The sequence below is a fragment of the Anthonomus grandis genome, chromosome 8 (genome assembly GCF_022605725.1).
Source record: "Anthonomus grandis grandis chromosome 8, icAntGran1.3, whole genome shotgun sequence".
NCBI classification, from domain to species: Eukaryota; Metazoa; Arthropoda; class Insecta; order Coleoptera; family Curculionidae; genus Anthonomus; species Anthonomus grandis.
Window position 1 is genome coordinate 24,262,865 of NC_065553.1, and position 25,559 is coordinate 24,288,423.

General features: G+C 32.9%; 1 protein-coding gene across 1 annotated transcript in view; it reads right to left on the reverse strand.

Annotated features, from left to right (window-relative positions):
- LOC126739971 (ankyrin repeat domain-containing protein SOWAHB-like) overlaps positions 1–25,559 on the reverse strand; it is a 344,656-nt gene that overhangs the window by 263,084 nt on the left and 56,013 nt on the right. The window contains exon 4 of the mRNA XM_050445806.1: positions 6,843–6,878. Within this exon, the coding sequence (XP_050301763.1) occupies positions 6,843–6,878 (36 nt within the window). The remainder of the gene's footprint in view (positions 1–6,842; positions 6,879–25,559) is intronic.

A 25,559-nucleotide genomic window follows, 5' to 3' on the forward strand; every position in this document is an offset into this window, starting at 1 on the left:
TTTCGACCAATATCGACAGCTCGCTTTTCGGTTATAAGTATTGAACATTTTCATCCCTTTAACCCTTTGGGACCCAATTTTATTTTTAATGATTTTAAGGATGTTTTTGCGAGTTATGGTATTTTAAGAGATCATTTGATAATATATACTAGTTAAGATAAAAAAAATATATACAGGGAGAGCAAAAAATTGTGGGACAAATATATCCCAGCGGGATTTTTAGGTGGGTTATAAATATCCCTAGGGCCGAAAAAAACACATTTTTGTATTTCAAAATTTTTATTTTTTTTATTCACAAAAGACAACCCGCAAAGGTTAGTATTTTAGGACGAACAATAAAGCGCAAAACAATGCTTGCACAACCCTACATCGCACATTGCACAAATAGTAGTGGTTCTACGTTCTTTTTTCTGAAGAGTGCAACGAGCACATCTTCGCCGTTTCGATGTTTCTATTGGAAGGTGATTACCCACATTTTTCATTACTTTTGATCTCTTTGATAGCCTTCCACAACTGTTTCTTCGAAGTTTGATTGAAGTTTGCTGTTGTCCTTCTTCGATTAAGTCCTCTGATAAGGGAAATAAAAATTCCAGTAAGGGTATCTTTTTTTGGGTACGACGTAAGTCATTATACCCTAAGTCATACACACCACCCATCTGATCAGCCAGATCCATACCACTTGTCTTTTCTCTTCACACGGGTCATATCAGGGGTATGTCAGTTACTCAAAAGAATAACCTGCTTTGTATCTTGCCATTTCATCGCAATAGAGCTTGTTTGATTTGATAAAAACTCGCATTCACCCCTAGACATTTTTCGTTTTTCGATGAATTTTTTTGGCATGTCTTTTCTTGTAATAATGGCTGTTCCCACAGCTGGGTATTTGAGAGAATCCATCAAACGGACTGATGTAAAAAATCGATCAAAGGCCAGAACTACGTTTCGATTTTGTATAGTTTCACATAATTTTTTACAACAGTTTCGCCCAAAGTTCCGCTCCTTTCAACGTCGTCCTTGCCGCAATATACATTTGCATCGTATGTATATCCTGTTTTGGCATCACATCTAGACCATAATTTTATGCCTCTTTTCACAGGTTTTTGTGGCATATATTGTTTCAGGGAAGATCTTCCTTTAAAGCTCACCATGCTCTCGTCAATACTTTGACTTGTACTGTCGGATCGATATTTCTGAAACGTATATTTGAAGCAAGATAGAAGCTCTTGTACATAGTAAATCTTACTGGCCCCTTCTGGCTTGACTGGATTATTGAAATAAAGCTTGTATAGTAAAAATAAATACCTGTTTTTGGATATGCCCGATTTGATGGCCTTGTTTCCCAAAGATGGATGCGATGACCAGTAATGGCGAAGTTTTGGCACCTTATTGAAACACATAACTAATGTGCAGCCAATAATAATCATAATCTCCCCTGCATCAGTGAAAGTCGCCTGCTTTTTTTATTTTCTTTGTAAATTTTGATTTGCTGGTTTGTAGACTCAGCAATAAAAGTAAATAAACTTCGAGGTCAAATTTTAGTCAATATGTCCAGGGGAGGCATTTGCAGCAATTGAAGGATGTATGATACATTGACTTTTATTTGAAACTCTTCTAAATTGTCAGCAAGATCTTGAAGCTCTGCCCTAGTCAACTTCTTTCTTGACATACTGTAAAATACCATTGGGATATAAATCACTCTATCAGAAAACCCACTGGGACACATATATCCCATAGCCAAATATTAGACCTAAAATGCAAAAACCAAAACAAAAAAAGCATCAAAATACTTTGCTATTATATATGCTGAACTTACCTTCAAAAACCACACAAAAACTATCAAATTTGTAAAAAAACAGTGTCAAAAACCAACAACGTACTCGCTTTTCGGCGTTTACAACAAGAATGACCTCCAAAAAGCGTGTCGCTGCCTGTCGAAAAATTGTTAAAACCTTAAAATACCCGCTAATAACAATTTTCATTAAAAACGGGACAGATAGCACCCCACGGATGTTATGAAATGTTTGTTGGGATTTATTTGTCCCATTGGGGCCGAAAGGGTTAAAGACCAATGATGCTGGCCTGACCAAGATTGTATATAGGTCGATAACCCAAAGAGGAATATCATCACTTTTTCAATTGTTAGTGAGATCAGTTTAAACTTTATCATAGAAGTCTTGAAGTTTCTAAAAGAATATCTGAATCAATACCCAGTGGAGGACACTGGGCAACAGTACATGCAATTCAGAACATCTTACCAGTTATCTATAAGAGCAGCTAAAATAGAAGCTCATCTTATCAGAACATCTCATCAGAAATGCATGAACAGCAAAATATACCAAGCCAGAAGTTTAAACCACCCAATATTTCACCAGATCAACTCAACGATTTTTTCATTAATGTAGATCTCGAACTGATTGAAAACACAGATGCTGACCCTCTCTATTTTATTTAGAATGTGCCTGAAAACATATTCTCTTTCAAGGAGACTATTTTTAATGAGATTAGAGATACGAGTATAATAAATAAACTGAAAAAAAAAAAGAGAAAGGACTGATTTTGCAAACTTTGGAAAACGATATCTCGGCTTTTATAGGCACTATCTGCGAAAGTCCAACGTTTTTGTCTTAGTTTTGTCGTTCTAAATCCAACGAAACTATCCCCAAATTTGTAGCTTCTTTAGTAGCCGAGATATAAATTTTTAGTTTTCATATATTGTGCACTAAAAACTTAAGTTTTGGAAGTCGATATCTCGGCTTCTATAAGCACTATCTGCAAAAATCCAACGATTTTCTCTTAGTTTCATCGTTCTGAATTCTAGGAAATTACTTCCAAAGTTATAGCTTCTTTATTAGCTGGGATAATAATTTTTAGTTTCTATATATATGCTGCTAAAACTCAAACTTTGGAAAACGAAATCTCGGCTTCTATAGGCACTATCTGCAAAAATCCAACGGTTATCTCTTAGTTTCTTCGTTTTGAATTCAACGAAATTACTTCCAAAGTTATAGGATCTTTATTAGCCGAAATAATAATTTTTAGTTTCCATATGTGTGCTGCAAAAACCCAAATTTTGGCAGTCGATATCTCAGCTTCTATAGGCACTATCTGCAAAAATCCAACGATCTTCTCTTAGTTTCTTCGTTCTGAATTCAACGAGACTATTTATAAAGTTGTAACTCCTTTATTAGTCGAGATAATAATTTTTAGTTTCTATATATATGCTGCTAAAACTCATACTTTGGAAAACGATATCTCGGCTTCTATGGGCACTATCTGCAAAAATTCAACGGTTTTCTCTTAGTTTCCTTGTTCTGAATTCAACGAAGTTTAGAACAGCTGGAATCATAAAAGGTATTTAAGATATTAGCTCTTAAAGAGACCCACTTAGATAAGTCATCAAAAAAAAAAAGTAAATGGCCAAGTTTACTACCCTGAGGGACTCCTGAAGTTGACATATGTTTATTTGAGAATCAAATACCAATCTTAACCACGATACCCTTTCCTGATAATTACCATTTAGTTAAATTATGTTTTTTTCAAAATAATAAAACCAACCAATTTATTTAAAAGTTCACAATGATTTACCTTGTCAAATGCCAGCACAGGACATCCAACTCCTCCTTTGACTTTATTGTCTGAGAAATTTAATATAAAAGGATGCAAAGATTTGCAATTATGGAAAAAAAAAATAACAAAAATAGGCAAGATCAAAGATATGTTTAGTTTCTATAGTGGAGTAGAATAAGTCAGAAGAGCAACAGCAGGGGTCAGTATACTGATAAAGAAGAGATATATTAAGAAATGAAAACAGATAAATAAAAGGTTGAGATGAAGCTATAAGGACGTGACTAAGATGTAATGGAATCTTCTGAAGATAAAAAATAGGAGGTTAAAGATTCATTTAGCGGACTTGGTAGGGTGTATTGGATCTAGGAAAGAAGTAATTCTACTAGGTGACCTAAATGCTAGAACTTAGGGAAGTAAATAGAGAAGTGCTCAGTTCATTTGGTCTGTCTAGTCGATAAAGTGCTATGCTTTTTTAAGAGTCCCCCAGGGTTTTGGGATTGTTTGGGGAGTTTTGGGAGTCCATTTTGGGACCTCTGTTATTTCTATTATACACCTTTGATATGAATAAAACAAGTAGATACACCCAAATACAGTCTTATGTCGATGACACACAAGTGTTATACACGTTTAATCCTAAACATTATAATGATGCAGAAACCGAAATAAAGAGTGACTTATTTAACATTTGTCAGTATAGTAAAAAGCATGGACTGAGGTTAAATACTGATAAAACCAAGGTCTTGCTCTTCACATCAAGCCCCAACTCAGTTTCTCAGGGGGTACATTTATTTTGAGATGGAGGATCAGCAGCTTGTCTATTCGAACACAGCTGAAAATTTGGGAATTGTATATGACACAAGGCTTAGGTTTGAGGATCATATTTCAACACTAAGTAAAAGGTCATATGTAAGTTTAAAAGTTTCATACGCAAACAAACATATGTTGAACTTTAAAGTGCGTAAAAAATTATGTGAAAGATATGATTTATCAAAATTGACTTACGGTTTAACTCTCTTTTACCCATGTCTTACTCAGGTTAAAAAAAAATGAGGCTTCAAAGGATGCAAAATAACTGTTGTCGATTTATTTATGGACTTAAGAAATTTGACCACATTTCATCAAAGATACAACAGTTGAATTGTTGTTGTGTTGACAGATACAACAGTTAAGTATCTTCTTTTAATGTTTATTTATCAAATTCTAGATACGAACTTGCTTTTATATTTAAGATCTAAAATAATATTTAGGGATGAGACTCATCAGCGTTCTTTAAGTTAGAATCAAGTTAATTATACCACAACATACTACTGCATTACTTCATAGAGGTTTTTCGTTCATAGCTGTGTTATTATAGAGTAATTTTTATATTTACTTTCATATTTCTTCTAATTTATTTTTTTTTCGGTTGGACTAAGATTACAGTTTTACATTGCATATTATAAAATTCATTGTTCCACTTTAGTGGATCGTAGTAATAATTATATGTATAGGAGGACGTATTAGTATTTATTTATTACTTATTACTTTAAAAACAAGTAATGTTGCCCTTCCTAAATATAGTGTCTATATCAATGGTAAAATCTCAAAACAACAGTGTAGTAGTGAAATCTAATAATCAGGGTGCTAAAAATGTCATTTTGAGGTCAGTATTTAATATAACATACTACAGTAAGCAGCAGTATACAGCTAATAAATATTGATAGGACGTTGGTTTACTGACTGCATGGTTCACTATACATCACAAACATTGATCAAACCTGGCTCCAAGTGGGCTGCATGATTGAGATGGAGGACCCGGGGTGATCGGTTTAACAGTAGATGTCAATGTAGATGGTGTGGAAGTTATTGGAGTAGATGAGTGGAGATTTCTACTTCTTATAGTAGTGAATAAAAACCATACCAAGAAAAAAAGGCCTGAAAGTGGAACAATACCACTGAGGAATCGCCAATACAGTAAGAAGATATAAGAATTGATGTTTAAAATTTAACTGTATGGTTAAGTATACTTATATAAAATTACATGTGTAATATAGTAGAGTATCATAAACCAAGATGCCAAATGAGAATATTAGGACTTACAAATGGAATTGGCCTTTTCTCGGGAACACAAAACTAGACACTAAATAAAGAACCTTGAAAAAGTTGGGATATAACTACACCGCTTATAATCCTGCACTATTGCAGTATGGCTTTTAGTACCCACGAACTAAAAGACCCAAAAAGGTGAAAAGTTTTCATTGGAGTAAAACTGGCAAAAATACCAAGAACTCAACCTTCTTCAAGACTCCTAGAGGTCAAAGATTTTCACGCCAGAAATGGTTTTAGTGGGGATATAAAAGAATAAGCTGAAATCTTATTGGCTAGGATCTGACTTCTGACATTATTAAAATCAAAACAATTAAAAAAATTTATATTTTGAGTAATAATTTGAGTTTCGTCATAAGGGTTAAAAATTATTGATATCAAAAATAGAATTAATACTGAAATAATAACTGTTTATTTTATTAGAGCTATGCTTTCGCTATTATTTTGGATTTATTTTATTTTCTTATTCTTGATGTATCTGAAAAAAAAACTGTAACAACTAAATGACGAGAAAGATTGGAAACTAACATGCAAGAAACGGTGACAGCTGCAAAAAATCATAATTGTTATGTCTGTTAGACCTATATTCGTGATGCAGTCTCGAAAAATACAATGGCTAGATGAATGAACCGAAAAATAAAAAAGTGATAATTTAAGTGCTAATTAAAGATAATTTTAAATTAATGAATTATTCAGACAAATCATCACACGTCAATATCAATAACTACTATCCTTCCATAAAAGTAATAACACTTCCTGTGTAATAAGGTTTGTTAATAAATTTCTTAATAAGTTCCGCTTATCGCAACAAAAGGATCTGCTTATGCACCGCATAAAAAAGCAAGCGAAAAGTTTAGCGTTCGTGCCTATGCAACGTTATATTTGAATGTTTTGCATATTTTAATAACCGCCTGAATACGTATACACTACATTATTATTTTATTCCGTTTTATATTTTTCATTTTATCGGCAGATCTTTAACTTTAATTAAATTTTATTTAGTTCTCGTCACTCACTTGTTTCTTGCAGCAAAGGATCATTCATTTTAATATAAATTCTTTACATTTAATTGTAATATGTTCTTGAGGACACAAATATATTATTCGAAACGCCTTTTATCACTTACAGGTAAATAGCTGTGCTCACGCTCACGTGCTCAAAGAAGTTTATATTAATTAAAAATTACTTACCGGTGTCAAATTGGCCACGTCTGACTCATCTCCTCCCTGCAATTTAAACGTAAAATATAAATAAAAAAACAAATATAATAATTAATAATAATAAGTTTAAAAAAATATCTGATTAGTTGTATTTTCTAGGTTGGGTAAATAATTTTGCCGTCTATTTTAAAGTAAATGAAATATATTTGTTTGTGAGGAGAAACAAAATGATCTAAATAAGCGGTTTTTTGATCTGATTTTACTATAGCTTCTTGTCAATTCCTGACAATTGAACCTACCTTAAGAACAGACTCATGAAAAATTTCTGTTAACGCTGAGTCTTGGCATAAAGACATTGTAGGATTCGCAGCAAGATGTCCGAATATTTTGACTTGTGCCGCTTCATCAAGTACTCTACGCAGAACCTTGTTTTTGTTTGCCACCCATCTTGTTTCTTCAAATTTTAAAATCAGTTACCTCACGTAAGTATAACTTACATTTTTTCCAGGAGTTCTCTTAATAAATATAGCTGCAGCGTTAAAGGCGCAACAATTTTCAGACCAATAAATAAAAGCTTTTTGAATTCTTTCAGCTAAACAGAACATCATGTTTATTATTGATTTAATAAAAAAATTAAATATTAAACTTCGTTTGAAATTATGTAAAAGTAACAGACTATAATTTCTTTGAAATACAATTGAACAAATTGAAATATTTTTGGTAATGTTTATTTAAAACAATTAAAACCTGACTTAAAATTTAAAGTATTTGGAGCAAAAAAGAGACTTTGTCCTAACAAGGAATGCAATTTGAGCATCAAAGTCCATAACCTTCAAAATAATATGCTAGTTTTTCTTCCATCTACCTATATACTTTTTTTGCTTTCAAAGATATTCGCATTAATGAACAGCCAAGTAGGAATATTTAATGATAGATAATCAATAAAAAATCAACTAATATGGGGAGAAATCTGGTACATTTGGCCCTCGACTAAACAAACACACTTAAAACAATCGCATAATGACGACATTATCATTTCGCGTTCGGACAGTGGGTGTTGAAATTTTAATTTAATTTCGTTTTGGCATCTGACAACGAAAAGTTGATAATTTAGTGCCTTGGAGCTGATAATTTAGGGAGCGCAAAGCCCGGCCATTTTAAAGTACTTTTTAATGTGTTACTATATTGTACATTTTCGTGTGGACATTAAAAGCATATTTAGTTTTATTTGGCGATGATTTGGTTAAAATAAGGTGAAGGATGCATGCATAAAGACAAAACGTCAATTTCTTTGAAGGCCATTTTGTGAAGTGACTTGAAGACTACCTTTATTTTTCAACTACCTGGAAGAGAAAAATTGAATATTTCTTACAGGCAGTTGAACAAGAGATCAATTGTTTGGGTAATCCAGAAAAGGATGCCAAGGACCTGTTTGAGTTTCTGAAACTGGAAATGTGAATAATTTCGTTTCTTCTAGACTGTTCATAATAGAGAAACTAAATGAATGTGCAGGGCTGTCCTAAGAGCAGTCTTTGAAAGACTACGTTTATTTCTTAACTATCTGGAATAGAACAATTTAAAATTTCTTCCAGGCAGTTGAAGGAGAGATCAATTGTTCGTGTAATCCAGAAAAGGGAGCTTAGAGCAAGGATTTGTTTGGGTTTCTGGAAAAAATGTGACATAATTTCGTTTTTTCTAGACAATTCATGATGGAGAAACCTTAGAATATTGAAAGGATTGCCGTGGAACTGCTATTTTGGTCACAATGTCTGTAACTACGTTCTGTAATGCAAGATGTAATTAGTTTATAGAGTGTGGGTAAGCATGTTATTGGCTGATCTGTAACCGAATCGCAGTAGATTATTAAATGAAGCTGTTCAAGTGCCGTAACTGTAAGAGTGTAATCAGGTATAACTAAGTTAGCAGCATTAACAAGCATGGCCAATTTGAGCTCGTCTTATTGAGGGGTTTGTGCCTCCGTACTCTGCCACCGTCCTTAAACTCTGTTCTAAGTTTAAAATGCACTTCATCAATATGTTAATTATTCTGGTCTTTATTTTGAGTTTCTTCATTTATTATCACTACTGGTAATGATGCTTGGTCTGGTGGGTGTAAGTTTTCTTCCACTATTGTTCTCTCTTAGTAGACATTGTCCTGCAAATTGTCTCTTCCTTCATTTAAGGCCTGTTGATCGTTTATTTGTGCTGCAATTTCCCTTTGAATGGTTAATTCGAGTTTTTGGAATCAAGTTGTTTCTAAGAATGACGCGGTATTGGTCAGCGACTCTTTACTCAGTCACGTTCACATTTGGATATTTTCTGCAAAATTGTAGCTGTTGTCTGTAGCCAATAGTTTGTTGCCCCAGATTTGTTACCTTAAAGAAAATGCGCATTATAGATTCATTCATGGCAGATGTTCATTTTAAGCGCTGTCTCGGTAACCCTGCTTAACTGAGCACCGGCTGAGTTTCCTGTGCCAATACCTTCAGCAGGTCCTGGTTGGTGTTTGATGAACCCGTGCAACTGGCGTTTATGGTGGAGCTGTAGTTTGCTGTTCTGCATTCTGTCATGTCTAGCGCCGGCTCAATTATTATTATTTTTATTATTATTATTATTATCAAATTTTATGCCAAACAGCAATTGCACCCCTCCTGGAGAAGAAGGGATCGTTCACTTATCCCAGATATCTCAGATATCAGAAGGATGAAGCTCTGGTGGAGTCCTTTCTATGTTATCGGGTTCTGTTTTTTAACTTTATTTACAAAAATAAACTTACCAAACGATAAATACCAAAAGAGTAGGTTAATAAACTGACTTCATATGTTTTAATAGCTTTAAATAAGTTTCTGCTGTTAAGACTTGTTTTAAGAAGTCATCGCATTTTTGTAGTGAACTTAGTAGTCAGCTCATTCTTTATAGTTCTATGGTCTATTCTATGCGCCTGCTTTATTCCTAGATATTTGTAGGATTCCTCTTCATCCATAGCATTAATTATCTAATCGTTTTCTGTTTGAAAGTCACCTGGTTGTAGTTTACCCTTAATAATGTTTACAGTTCGGCACTTATCTAGTACAAAGGTCATTCCTATATCATCAGAGAATTTTTCCACTATTTTAAGCATTTGATCTAGTTTATTTCGTATTGCTACAAAAATTTTTAACTCATCCATATAAAGTAGATGGTTTACTCTTGTTAGTTCTCTATTATCCTTTTTTAAGCCAAATCCGTACCTAGTTGAATTGAGTTACTCCCTGGAATATACTTCTATGAATAGGAATCATATTAGTTCCAATGCAGTTACCATTAGGCACCTGAAGTTTTATTGACGTTCGCCAAGATGCCATAGCGAATTCTAAAAAGGAAATTATGTGGTTATCTATTATGTATAATTTCAGTACATTAATAAGCCATTTATGTGAAACTGCATCAAAAGCTTTTCGGTAGTCAATGTATGCTGCCAAAAAGTTTCTGTTATTGTTAAATGCCTGATTGCAAACTACAGAGTCGATAATTAGCTGTTGTTTACACCCCTTGGCACCTCTGGTACATCCTGTCTGTTGAGTCGCTATGATACTATTTTGGTCACAATGTCTGTAAATACGTTCTGTAATGCAAGATGTAATTAGTTTATAGAGTGTGGGTAAGCATATTATTGGCCGATATTTAGCCGGATCTTGAGTATTCTGGTATAGTCAGTCCTTGGACAAGAGGTCTGAGGATTCACAAGCACGTCGTTTAGAGGGTCGGTCAGTTGTTGATGTGTTGACTACAATTTTTTAATCCAGTAGTTTTGGACGTGATCTGGGCCTGGAGCTTTCCAGTTATGTAGCTTTTTTATAACGCTAGTCACTTCCTTGACTGAAAATGGTAAGAATGCCATCGGATTATATGTTTGACACTTTGCTCGTTCTTCAGTCAGCCATTCAGTGTTGAGGTTGCATTCTTCACTAGGTGTTGTTAACTGAGTGCCCCAGAACACCACGATGTTTTCTTTAGTGGTATAAATGCTAATAGCAGTGTTTGTTGGAGAAGTATCGTTAAACTTTCGGTAGAATTGCTTCTCTGAGCGTTCAAAAAGGAAATTATCTTGTTTCCTTTTATTACTGGATTTATAATTTCTTAAGCGACTTGAAAAAATAGATAACTTCTGTTTAAGGGTGTCTAGACATTGCTCTGGGGTCCTGCTGTGTATGTTATTGGGTCTGACCCATTTTGCCCTCTACTCTTTCTTGTACTTTTCTGGTTCTAATATCTCCGATATATTCCTTTAGCTGACCAATGTCTTTCCTAATATCTTCAATCTTCTTTTGTAGTTTTCTTTTCCATGGCGGTGTCGGTCTTTCATTACGTGTAACACTTTGCTGGTTATTTATTATTTTTAATCCTAGGGTTTTAATAACATCGGTAGCCGTACAGTAAATTATTAAATAAAGCTGTTTAAATGTCGTAACTGTAAGAGTGTAATCAGGTATAACTAAGTTACCAGCATTAAGAAGCATGGCCAATTTGCGAGAAGAGTTAACTCTAGGAAGAGCTCGTTTTGTTCTTCATTTCTGGCTTTCATCACTTCTGGTAATGATGCTTGTTCTGGTGGGTGTAAGTTTTCTTCCACTATTGTTCTCTCTTAGTAGATATAGTCCTGCAAATTATCCCTTTCTTCATTTAAGGCATGTTGATCGTTTATTTGTGCTGCAGTTTCCCTTTTAATGGTTAATTCGAGTTTCTGGAATCAAGTTGTTTTACAGAATTGCTTCTAAAATTCCTAGCGACTCACGGCCGGCAGTTATGGTGAAAATATCTAAAAAATACGGGTGTGCAAATTAAGGAGGACGCAACTAAATCTGGGTTAGTGGTATTCAAAAGTGCTTCTAGTTCATTTTCACATAAAAATACATGGATTTTAAATGGTAATGTGTATGTTAAAGCGGAAAATGGTACAGTGCACCCCATTAACTCAGAGGTGGATATTCATTCAATTAAAAATTGACGTGATTAACAGGTACATTTAAAAATTAAAATTGGTCATTTGGTTTACTGTACTTTTATATAACTAAGGTTACATATATTATTTACAATTGTATGCCTGTGTACGCCTTTTGTTTATAACGATAAAATGGTAGAATTTGCACTTCTTTTAATTTTGTTTTTTTAATTGATTCTTTGGTAAAAACTTGTCTTAGGGATTAGAAATGGGAATGAAAGCGACTCATTCATTTGTGGTTCTTAACCTCTAACCATTTACTTTTTTTATATTAAATAATTTTTATTTGTATATTAATTTTTTGTTTAATTTTTCTCTTTTTGGTATAAAAAAGATCATATAGTGTATGTTATGTGGGGTGTTATATATTTTATAGGTAAATGAGAGTTGCACATTTAAACGTAAGATCATTGCATACAAGGTTCAATGAATTTAGATTCCTATTAAAATATCCAAATTTAGACATTACCTTTTTATCTGAAACATGGCTCTCCAATACCGATGACTTATTGTTGTTTTAAATTCCGGGATACCAATTTTTTTAAGAAGAATCGTCAGGGTAGAAGCGGGGCCGAAGAAAGAAACAAGTATAACGTTAATACTGTTTCATTTGACTTTAATAATTAAACTTCACAACTAAAACTAATTAACAATTAAAACTTCTTTTTTTAAAAATAAGAATCAAAATTATGCTTTTGGTGGTTTTTATAAGCCCCGTACTCTTAATTTTAATAGCCTAAATTCTGATTTTGATAATATATTTTCTTTTATATGCCCGTGTTGACAAAGTGTTCTGTTTAGAAGATTTTAATATTAATCTTTTAAATTTAAGTAATCCCCTTACATCATTATTTGAAAATTATAATCTCGTTCAAATAATTGAAGAGCCAACCAGAGTCTCGGGTACTTGCAGCACTCTTCTTGATGCCATATTTGTGTCTAATGTGTCTCTGATCATAATAAAGGGGTCATTTGCACAGACAACATCTCAGGTCACAACTTTTTGTTACTTATTTAGCACACAGTTTTTTGCGAGCTAAATTTAAACAGGGTACCCATAGTTCCTAAACTAATTGAGTACAGTTGCTTTAAAAATTTTAATAACCAACTTTATTTGCAGGATTTATATTAACTTCCATGGGATAATATTTTATATCAAAATAATATCTACAGTAAAATAGTAATTTTTAATAATTTAATTCAAACACTTTTTAATAAACATGCTCCTTTTAAAAAAGAAAGAACTACTAAACCTAAAGCTCCTTGGCTAACATCTGAGGTAATTCTTTTTCAAAAACAACGCAATGAGGCATTAAGGAGATTCAAGGCAACAAGGGACAAGATTGGGAGAATTATAAATTTCTGAGAAATCATACTCTGGCTACAATTGGAAGAGAAAAAAACGAAGCACATAAATTTGTTGTGTAACGAAAAAAATAAACGTCATCTATGGTCGTCATTAAAAAAGTTGTAGAGATAAAAATATTACCAATATTGACACCTGTCTGATCAAAATCAAATTAACACCTTTTTTTTCTTAATTTCTTCAAAATTCTTCGACTTGTGATGAACAAATCCAGCGTTATAATAATGGTGTATTTGATAATAACCTGCATTTCACACTTAATCTTGCAACTGTTGAAGATGTAAGTTGAATAGAGTGGATCAGATTTCACCAAAAATGATAAGGTCTTGTAGCCCCTTTATTGATAGTACATATGCCACATAATAAATTGTTGTATAGAAGCTCACTATTTCCCCGATCAATGAAAAATTTCGATTGGTAAACTCTTATCAAAAGTTGCTAGCCCAGATAATTATAACGACTTGCGCATTTTAAGTATACGTCCTGTAATTTCAAAAATATTTGAAAAGGTACTTTACCATCAGATGGTTTGTTATTTTTTTGATAATGACATTATTCCGGCTTCGCAGAGTGGCTTTACGTACTGGCTAACGTACTAGATGATATAATGGACGCTATTGATAAGCAACAGATTGCTGTTCTGGCGCTTTCAGATTTCTCTAAAGCGTTCGATACAATAAATCATGCCTTTTTACTAGCTAAGCCTAAATATTATGGCTTTTCAATGGAGTCTATACAGTTAATTGAGTCTTATTTGAATAATAGATTTCAGACAATATTTACAAATAATTCTTATTCTAATCAGGCTCACATTTTGTTTGGAGTCCTCCAGGGTTCTGTCCTGGGATCTCTGCTTTTCCTTGTATATACAGCAGACATTCCTTAAAAGTTTATAAGGTGCAAGCGTTTGCTGATGATACGCAGATATATACAACTTTCAAAGATTGGTATAAACAATGACTTAAATATAATAAATCAATAATCTAAAAAATATAATTTAAAATGAAATTCCCCAAAGTCTTGTTTAATGGTTTTTGGAAATACAAATAAAACTACAAATATTAAGAGTGTAATAATGTGAGGGCTCTAAGCTTTCGGTTGTTGAAACTGCCAAAAATTTGGGCATTCTGATGGACAGTAAGTTGAGATGCAGGAAGCATGTTAAAAAAAATTGTTCAAAAATCGTTTGCAGCTCTAAAACTCTTATACATATAGTAATACAGATATTCTTAACCTAAGTCTTAAACGCAGCCTATGTGAGGTCATGCTGCTCTCTTACGGTTTTTGCTTAGATAATGATTGTAAAATGCGCATACAAAAAATTGAGAATGCCTGTGTCAGATTGGTTAATGGCTTACGTAAGTATGATCATATTTTTCAATATTTTAAAACAATTAACTGCCCTAAAATGGACAATCCTTCACTTTTCCACTTTTTTGATAAAAATCATTAGCGGCTCAAAGGCACCTTCGACCATAAGGAATAGATTGTTGTTTAGACGAATGTACACGGTGTAAATGTTAGAGCCAGAAATAAGTTAACCATGCCGGTTTATAGGAGTGCTATGTTGCAGCGATCGTTTTCTTACAATGCTGTTCAGTGCTATAACAAAATACCTGCAGAATTTGTTGACCTTCGTGCAAATAAATTTAGAAGGAAATATAAAAGTGTTCTTAAGAATATTCAAAACAATTCTCTTACTGTTTAATATGTATCAAATTTGCTGTTTTTTATAGAAGAAGAAATTTTTTTTTGGTTTACATTATAATTGGAACTTATTAAGAATCTTTCTTTACATATAACATGTTGTTATAATATTGGTTTATACACTTCGAATACACCCTGATTTGGTTCAGTGGAGTAGCTATATACTATATAAAGCTAGATTGCGCCAGGTTCAGGTACTTTGTTTATTTTTTTTGTATGAAGTTTGTAATGAATTTGAATAATAAAAGGCATTTATTATTATTATTATTATTATTATTATTATTATTATTATTATTATTATTATTATTATTATTATTATTATTATTATTATTATTATTATTATTATTATTATTATTATTATTATTACTATTATTATTACTATTATTTTTATTATTATTAAAATTATTATCATTTATACAGAATTGTATGCTGCGACATTTAGAGGTCTGGATCCTCCTTTTGTTCATAGTAATTTGGTCTCATTATTTGAACCACATCACCAACCCTAAAAAGATTGAAAATGGATTCCGCAGAAAGTTTTTCAGAAAGATGATACTATTTCTGATAAAACAACGGCATAAAAATTACGGTAAACTTTCCCCTATTATTCAAATGCTGGTAAATAAGTTTAATAGTCATTATGACATAGTAGATATAAGTTGTTCGAGCGTCAAGCGCAAATTAAAAAACCAAGTGACAACAACGCTCTACAACTATTTCTATTAGTAAAATCCATGTTCGTACCACATAATTTAAAGTTGGCAGTCCGTCAAAAAAAATCCGTTGTTATCGTGTCCGTAAGGAACATTAATAAAATAACGAGAAAACCACTCGCTACGCCACGGGGCGCCTCCCGTCACTCATTTCACTCAGCCCGTTTATGCCACGAAATCGCAAGTCATTTGACAGCTAATAATCGACTCGACGGTACGTTACTCGATTATAAACACGTAATCACAATATTATTATAATGTCGATTTCAATTTTAAGGCGAATATTAGAAGGCCTTCATAATCCGTTAGCGCTCCAAATACTCTCCTCATTTACTTCCTCACTGTTATCAATAAGCTTTGTGGTCCACTCTTTTATCATTCAATCTCAATATCAACTTCTTATTCAGCTCTCCCAACTTTCAAAATTAATGGATTGATGAAGGGACTTCACGAGAAGATGCTCAACCAACAAAAAAAAATTATAACTTCTGATAAACTCGTCCGGTAACAGGGAAACAAATGTAGGTACAAATATGCACCCTTTCGTCCGTCCCCACCCTCCCACCATGTTGGCCAAAATGACAAAGTGCCCCAAATAAAAGCGCGGACATCGCACACATATAACACATATCGTCCGACAAGGAAAACTTTTTCGACTTTTTTGTTTTTTTCGTTCTTTTTTTTGGTTTTTGAAGCCGTAAATAAAATCGTCCGTGGCGCGGCGGACTCGCTCGCACGCCCGATCTATAATTAGGCGATAAATTTGCAAGGAAACAAATGACGACAGCCGACCATGTAGACCAATAGCCGTCGCAATTTGCGACCGACTAATTCACATGGTAAATAATCCAGATATCGCGGTGACAAGTTTAGTGCCCGGTTTCGTTTGAAAAATGAGGGCCTCCTTGTCACGCTGGGTTCTCGATTTTTTTTTTGCGAATCTATGCGTCAATATATTTGAAAATCCCGATCAAATTGACTCCATTACGTCTGAAAGTAGTATAAAGATGTCAGAGTCAGCAGAGTCCACATATAGCAAAAAAACGAGAGGACCAGGACAGAATTGATCTCAGAGTCACACTCCTCTCTAAAATATAGTTAGATCCACCTTTATTAATCCCTAATGTAAGACCCTGTTTATTTTCTAACAAATTGAAATAATTTTCTTAGTCATTAAGATGAAATGTATCGGTCTGACCAAAAGAGGGCCAGGACAGTTACAAAACTAAAGCTAGCTCAGTGGTACCGTAAGTAACCAAATACGGTTTACACTTAGCGTTTCCCCTCGGGAATTATTTTTATGGTTTTCGATAAAAGAGTCTGAGATAAATATTTGGTTTATAAAATTCAATTGAGTTTTGGTCACTAACAGTGAAGTTATTTGGTAATAACAATAAAAATAAACTGTGTTGGTTTGGTGTAGTGTTTTACTACAAGTATGGGTGAGTGTTTTCACAGACTATGCTTATTTCTATCTTATTGATTACACCGATATTTTACCTTTTTAATTAAAAATGTGATTAATGAAATATTTTAATGATTGATTGTTGCTCGTCTTGCTTGTGTTGTTGTGACGATTGTTTATTGTTAAGATACTGAGCTGGTCTGGGGCCATTGCGCAGCTCCTTGTATTTAACAACAAGCCTTTGTATCTGGAAAGGACCTTCGCGTTTTAGTGTGCATTGCACTCCTCAGTACAAAGTGTGTTATCGTCAAGTGGTCTAGATCGGAGATTGCTGTCTCAATCTTATGTTTTATGATAATGTTTCTGGTCGCATTTAGCTACGGTTTGTAAGTAATGTGTTGCTCACGTTTTGGCATATTGAACGATTGTATATCATTCAATATCAGTACGTTGTCGTTACTGGGACATTTAACAATCGGATAAAAGTAATAAATTAGTGAATAATGAATTTTGGGATATTTAAGTAAAGTGGTTAAATATTGGTTAATTAATTCATATTTTTTATATTAATGAGTTCCTGCTTATTTTTTTTATTAAATAATTAAATTTACGGGAATAAGTGTGTTCAGGTTACTTTTATTATTTCAGGTCTACACGTCACCATCTCTAATTTGGAGTCGCCCAAGCGCCCAGTTGTTTCGCAAGGTGTTTATTCTGTTTTTTTGATTTAATTTGATTATATTGGACAATTTTTATTTTATTTCACGTATTAAAAATTATAAAATTATTTAAATGACGCTCACAGGTTTTAATTATTATACTACCTTAGAACATTGAATGTCTAGAATAAGCCTAGCTGCAAACCATATGAGAAATTGCTTGAGTTGACCATCTCTCAGACAATGATGTCAAATCGACTTTCCAATTCTTCATTCCATTTCATACAGGGAGGCGCATTTAACTTGAGACATCGCAATATCTCGAAAACTAAACATGTATCCAGAAAATGTTTCATGTGAAGATTGAATGGTTTCCAGGGGGCCATAAAATGAAGTCATTGGTTTGACCTTATGTGGACGTCTTCAACGTCAAATGAAGGTCAACTTCACTTTTTTGCATAGAAACCTCTATTCTTTTAATAGTTTCTGATTAAGCGTTAAAAAATAAGTAACTTCGACACTTTTTTACATGCGACCTCTCCTTTTCAAGATAATAATTCTTGATTCGTTTACGATTTTTTTCCTTGGATTTCCATAGATAAGTTAGAAGCCGTTATATAACTAACTACCTACCAATTTCTAATGTTGTAATTTTATGCTTGTTAGATATTCAGAAAGAAGGCAATCGATTTTTGGTATATTTTCTCGTTTAAAGGACAATTTACTTGAGCACGGATCTTTTGTTCAGCCGCGTCCTAAAGCATACAATAAAGAAAATAGGGAAGAAAAAGAAAAATAGATGTTTTATGACGGTTTGTAGATGCCGTACGCTATTTTGCCAATGGTATTTGCAGCAAATTGATGCCAACAACTTATTTGGCAGACTTGTTCTAATAAATGCATTTTTTCAAGTGCATGCATTTTTAACCGACATACTACTCGAAACTGGCCTGCAGAAAATAGACATTTAATATTTGAAAGGGCACAACAAGGACGCTTTGGAGTTGGAGTCTTGTTTTATTTTGGGAAAACAAATAGTACATCGAATTTTTGAAGGGGGTCTTACAGCACGTACCTAGACATACTTGAGGAAGTTATTCCAGAACTTCTGGAAAATATCCCTCTAGCCCAATATAACACTGTTTACCTACAACAAGATGGTGCCCCAAGTCATAACTCTGGGCTAGTGAGGGCATTTCTTGAAAATAACTTTGTTGAAACGTGTATAGGTACAAACGGACCTTTTAAATCCACGGTACCTCGATCTCTTGATTTTAGATTTTTATATTCAAGATCAAGTGTATAAAACGCAATTCACTGAGAAGGAGACAAATTATTATTTTGAATGCTATTCAAAGGGTTACAAAGATGTCCCAATTTTATATCAGAGAAGATGGTGGTCATTTTAAACATCTCTTGTAAAAATTATGTTTTATTATATGGTTGTTTTCTTATAGTGTTTACTAAATTTGTATATTTGTTTTTTATGTTCTTTTATTACAAAAAAAATAAGAATGATGCAATTCCCCATTCTTCGTTATTAATTTGTAATTTTTTATTTGTCTATTATTGTTATTCAAGGACTACTATTAAATTATGCATTTAGTTTAGAAAATTGTTAGTTATTTGCGTATTTTTGAAAATAAGTCCATACTGTTATATATTTTTGAGAAGGTAAAAAAAGCTCAATTTTAACTATAAATATATAGGGTGTTCCGTTTAAAAAAACATAAGTTTGGGTTACAACTCAAAAACTATTAATCAAAAAATATATACATCTACAGCACTAGATTCTACGAAAAAAAATTATAAGAATGAGTTTTTACTTTTACAAAAACTTCAAAAATAATGGAGATACGAAGAGGGTCCCAAAATGCAAAAATTTCAAAAATGCCCTGTATCTTAAAAAATAAAAGGGCTATGAAAATTTTGTTAACAGCATCTTTAGTTTTACAAAAAAGTAGCACAGTGTTGCGAAAACCGCAACTTCTCTAAAAATAGCCGAGATATCCCACAAAAGTACCCAAAATGGGACACCCTGTACTCTTTAAAAGTTTCGTTTATTTGCTGACCAATAAATAATATATACTTTGAGAGTAATCAACAAATTTTTTAGAATAAAAAAAGATGCCTGACAAAAAAGTTAATGAAAAAAAAAGCAACTTGTCAACGTAGAATACCTCTATGTTTACAATGCACGTATCCGATGTTGCCACCTTGTGCTGTTTTTCTAGATATTTTTTTATATCTGTGAAGGTAGCGCCTGATCGATATCCAGCGACCAAAAGTCTAGAAGTAAATACTAACCTGATTCGAACCCGAAATGTGTGCAAAAATGAAGGTAGTATTTGGTCGATATCCAGCAAATCGAGAACGCAGCATATGTCGTTTGTCAGTAACCTATTTATAGTCCGCACCCGATGTTATTTAATCGATATAATGTCCGTATCTCCTAATATTTTTTTGGCCAGATATTAGCAATCAATAACTAAATCGATTTATAGTGGTCATAAACCTCTACAAATTAATGTTTTTTGTGACAATTACATTTAGTTATCCATGGTTAATATCTAGACAAAAAATTATTAAAACTCTTTTGGAATTCCAGGAGATACGGACATTATATTGATTAAATAGTAATGGGCACCGACTATAAATATGTTGCTGGCAAACGACATATGCTGCGTTCTCGATTTTCGTTGCTGGATATCGACCAAATACTACCTTCATTTTTGCACACATTTCGGGTTCGAATAAGCAACAAATTTGCTAGATTTTAATAATATACTTAATTACACATTTTTATTAATATTTTAGTATCCAATACTTAATAGATACTTCACAAATATACCGTCTTTTATAATATTATAACCTAGAAGGATGACACAATTGACACCTAACTCGCCTGTGAAAGGAACGATTTGAATTTCCTTTTTTCCAATATATGTGTCCCACTTCAAATTTCTTCACAATTTTTCAGCGAAAAGGGAGTTTTTGGTCTTAATATTAATTTTAGCTGTTAATTTTTAGCTTACAAAAGTAAGCAACGAGTGCAGTTGCCAAATATTGTTGCAGTTGCCAGATAATATTTCTGAGCAAAATATACAGCGTTGCCGCTGTGTGTGGAAATTTGGTGATTTAAAGAATCCAAATTAAAAATATTAATTATTATTAGTGTTATATTATTGTTTATTATTATTAGTAGTGTAAATATAGTACAAAATAGTTTTGGTTATTAAACAGATTTCACTTTTCCTTTTGCTTTATATTAAAGAATTCAAATCAGTTTCTGCTAATTATTATAATTTATTGTATCATTTTATTCATTTAATTTTTATTCTAGTGTATTCAATGTTCTAAGATCCCTACAAAAAAATATTCTTTTTTTGACAGAAATGATGCACAAAGAGTCAATCAAAATCAAAGTCAAACAAATATATTAAATAAAAGTTTTACAATTTAGGGTAATCTTAAGTGTCTAGGAACTAGGTATGATGTCAAAAGAAAAAGAAAGCGCACCTATGTAAACAAACACCTGTGCGTGCACCTGTGTAAAAATTATATGAATTCTTAGAAAACTAAATTAAACCTAATAAAGAATATTAAAAAACATCAACTGCCTCTGTTTTTTTTCCAAAAATAACAATTAACAAAAGGATTAAAAATAAAATAGCATACAATATAATTTGCATACTTATAATCTATACAGGGTGTTAGTAAGTAAATGCGACAAATGTCAGGGGGTGATTCTGCATGAAAAAATAATGTTTGTTTGCTATATAAACTTATGTCCGAAAATGCTTCGTTTTCCGAGATACGGGGTGTTAAAGTTTTTTGTTAAAAATTGACGATTTATTTATTGCTCTGAAACCGGTCGAGATATGCAAATGAAATTTGGAGGGTTTCAAGAGATTTGAGATTAAAAAAAAATAAAAAATAAAATAAATTTTGAGATTAAAGATCTCAATTTTTTTCAAGAAAAAAATAGTAGGTACGCCACTAAGATATTTTAAATTAAAAATAATTTTTTAATTCCCCGTTCAATTTATGACAAAAAAACTCTCTCACCTTTATTTCGTATGTGGCGCCGTATTTATGCAAAAAAAACATCTTGATGCGTATTTTTCATTTCTTTAATAAATTATCAAGAACCATCTAATACAACATTAAACCAGAACAATAATAGAAAATAACAACACTAAAATTTTAAATAGGCGCAAAGCTACAAGTGTTTAAAATGACCTGCCTCAGACGTCCGTCAGACGTGGCGAAGATTCAACTTTTCGCCTCATTGATTCTCGTATTTGCGCAAATATTCCTAATGTATTTCTTATTTGGCTGCTAATATAGTTACAACTTATAAAAAATCTATATTTGGAGGTACCCTAAAAAATACAAATTTCAAGAGTTCTGGCACATTATTGTACCACTAAATCTAATGAGAATCAAAATAACGAGAATTGATACAAGAGTTGTGCTCTACTGGTAAAAAATATCCAACTCTCTCTTTGATATCAACTGCCAAATTTTGCCTCACTCCTATTTTTATGAATTGGTCAACAACAAATCATTGGCTAGAACTAGATTTATAAAGCACCATGTAACTTTAATCCAAAACTTTACTATTTCCCTGAAAAACTATTATGTTTCACCCTTGGACTGGATAATCGATTCTTCCGGCTAGTCAATTTTGCTCCAGAATTGACCCCCTAGGCTCCACATTTCTCTGGGTAACGGATCTATAGAGGCCTTTTGCAGCCGGTCTTTTTTATGGTAACACAGACTGAACTGCTGAGTTAAATATCTGCCATATGTAAGCAACCTTACGGTTGTTTTATAAGATGGGAATATAAATCTTGATAATATACATGCTTCCTTAGGAATATTCAGTAGGCATTAAAAAAAACATCATAATACACGGTAATAAAAATCACTGGGATAACAAGTTGAAAAAAGTAGATCGTGATGTGCTCTCCAATCCTGAAGTGATGCCACACTACAGGATTTTCTTGATAAAAAAATCAGGACTATAAAAGTATTCTAACAGCCATACAATTGTAAGCGCTAAGAATTCAATCAATTGATTATATAAATATACAGGCCAGGCAAATTTCCTTTTTATATGCCGAAATATCCATTCAAATTCAGGCACAGCCTTAACTTAAGCGTCCGCTAAACTGCAAACTTCCGCACTCAAGACCCTCGTTGTCCGAATGAGTATAGGTGTTACTACAGAAATAAACTTGAGCTGATTAAATAAATATTGCAAATTCCTTAAAAGTGTTATTACAGTGTAAGAGAATAAATTATAGATAGAGAATATTAAAAATAGATACTAGATAGAGAATAATATAAAAAATATCAACAGATATGAGTCAGATACTCATAAAGTCACCAACTGGCACTGCAGAACTGACCCTTTTCAGACTGACAGTAAAGTTGTGAGTCGACGATACTTCAGTTATATCTGGCCCTATTGAAACAGCTCTAACGGCTCATCTCAAAATGGTCTATGAACAGGAAGGAAAAAATGGCGCAGAAGAAAGAAACAGACTTAATGAAGAAAAAACGGTGATGGATGACTAGACGTATGTAGACAACACTGTCAGAACTTTGAAAAGAGGGATCACATTGTCGTATATACTTTAAGCTATAACGCTTTAAAGGGAGAATACATCTAATACCAATTTTAATGTAATTGACTACTGTGTCGTTCGTTAATAGACCAATTTTTAGTAATTTAATTTGCAGCCAAAATCATTCTGGCCATGGTTAGGGATTACTTAGAAATGAATTAACTCAGTTTATACTGAAAAATTTTATAATTTTCCAATTTACGAAAACAGCAACAAAAACTTAGTATCGCCAAAGTTAGCAGTGACACAGGTTTCTCCATATTACCAAAACGTGGGAGTTGGAAACCTGGAAGTACTGGAAATTGAGGAGATCCGGGAATATAATTTTTACAAGGCTGATCACCGCAATGCTGATTGTCGTATATGGAGCGGATGTGAGACCGCGGATATGTTTTACTCTGAAACTCAGAACTGTTTGATAACCAAGAAGTACAGTAATGACATAGAAAAGATAGAGTAGACAATAAATGGAAACAAAATCCAGAAAAAGAGCAGACCATTTTCGAAGCTTCGACGCCAAACAGTTGATCGATCTACAGTATCTAATGTACGTATCCCGCACTGAATAAATGATGCAATCACTTTGCAAATAAGTTGACAAAATAAGGAAACATACAAACATTATTAATAACATTTTTGGCCGCAAATTCAACATCACACATTAAAATGCAGAAAAGAATAAAAATATCTAATCTCACAGCCGGCTATAATTCGATTCCTCAGGTCATTAACATTTTCCACGGGAGTGGAATAAACTAATGACCGAAGAAAACCCCAAATGCAAAAATCTAGAGGATTTAAATCTGGCCATCGAGCAGGCCAAAGTTCTGTACCTCCCCTACCTATCCAACGATTTGGAAACAAACTGTATCTAAGTGATTACGTGCATTGGTACTAAAATGGGCTGGTGCAGCATCATGCATGAACCATAAGTGTTGCCTCAGCTGTAGAGAAATTTCTTCGAAAAAACAGGGAACTCTTCCTGTAGGAAATGAAGGTAAGATTCTCCTGTTAGGCCTTGTGGGAGGAAATATGAGCCGATTAAATGATCGTCAATACTGAAAACTGTTGCTGAAAATGAGCCTCAAAGATTCCATGTGGATTCTCCTCAGCCCATAACTGATTATTATGGAAATTTCGTATGCAATGTCTTCCAAAAGTTACCTCGTCAGTAAACAAAATACCATTTAAACAATTAGGAATTTGAGCGATTGAATCTATTGGCAAAAAATAGACGCGGAAAAAAAGTTTCTAGGTAGTAGGTAATGATTTTCTTTAAGAATTTCAATTACAGTGAAGTTGCTTACATTCAATATGTTGGCAATTTTTCAAGTTTTTACTTGTTTCAGGTGACTCAGCAATTAACTCTAAAACTGCTTCTTCTAGTTGCACCGTTCGTACTTGTCGAGGGAACACGCAGTCAGCCGTTTGTTTCTTAAACGTACCATTTTCACGCAAACGTTGGTGAAGACGAGCAAATATTGTGTGATGGGGTACTCTACGTCCTGGATATAACTCAGCATACAATCTTTGAGCTTGCCGACCATTTCCATTACTTCGGCCATAGATAAAATGCATATGTAACAGTTCCGCATTTGTAAATTTTTCCATTTTTTTCGATAAAAGAAAAATTAATTACTTATTAATAATAACTAAAAGCTTAATAGTGGAGGAACGCTAATTTGACATTTCGTATTTCGCAGATGAATGTTTACATTTTGTATTTAATATTAGATAAATGTTGACAGAAGCCTACTAGATAATGTATTAAAGAAATGAAAAATACGCGTCAAGATGTTTTGAACACAGTTAGTATTTCCAAATGTCTATTCATATTTACTCTAGTTTGATATTTATGTCCTACCTAATTTTTAAATTTATTGAATTTATGTGTATACAGTGCATCCCAAAAGTTATGTCTAAATTCATTTAAAATTCAGGGGGGGTGTTCGAAAAAAAAACGCTCGGACCCGTAGATTTTTATTTCAAGTTGCGCATTTTTGTATGTGAAGTTTGTATATACAGGGTTGCTCAAAAATAAATTACGACCATCAACTTAATTTTTTCAAATGAAAGCACCTTTTTTTATTTCATCTTTGAATTTCGCGTGCAATTCTACGTATGTGTCATGCATCATGTCCTATACCTAAACTCAACAGTTATCGAAAAAAAAACGATTCATGTAACAAATAAAAAAAGAATAAAAATTAAGTTAAATATTCAAAATGCGTGCCATTCACGGCTTGACAATATCCAAAGCGATCAATAAAGTCTCGTTATA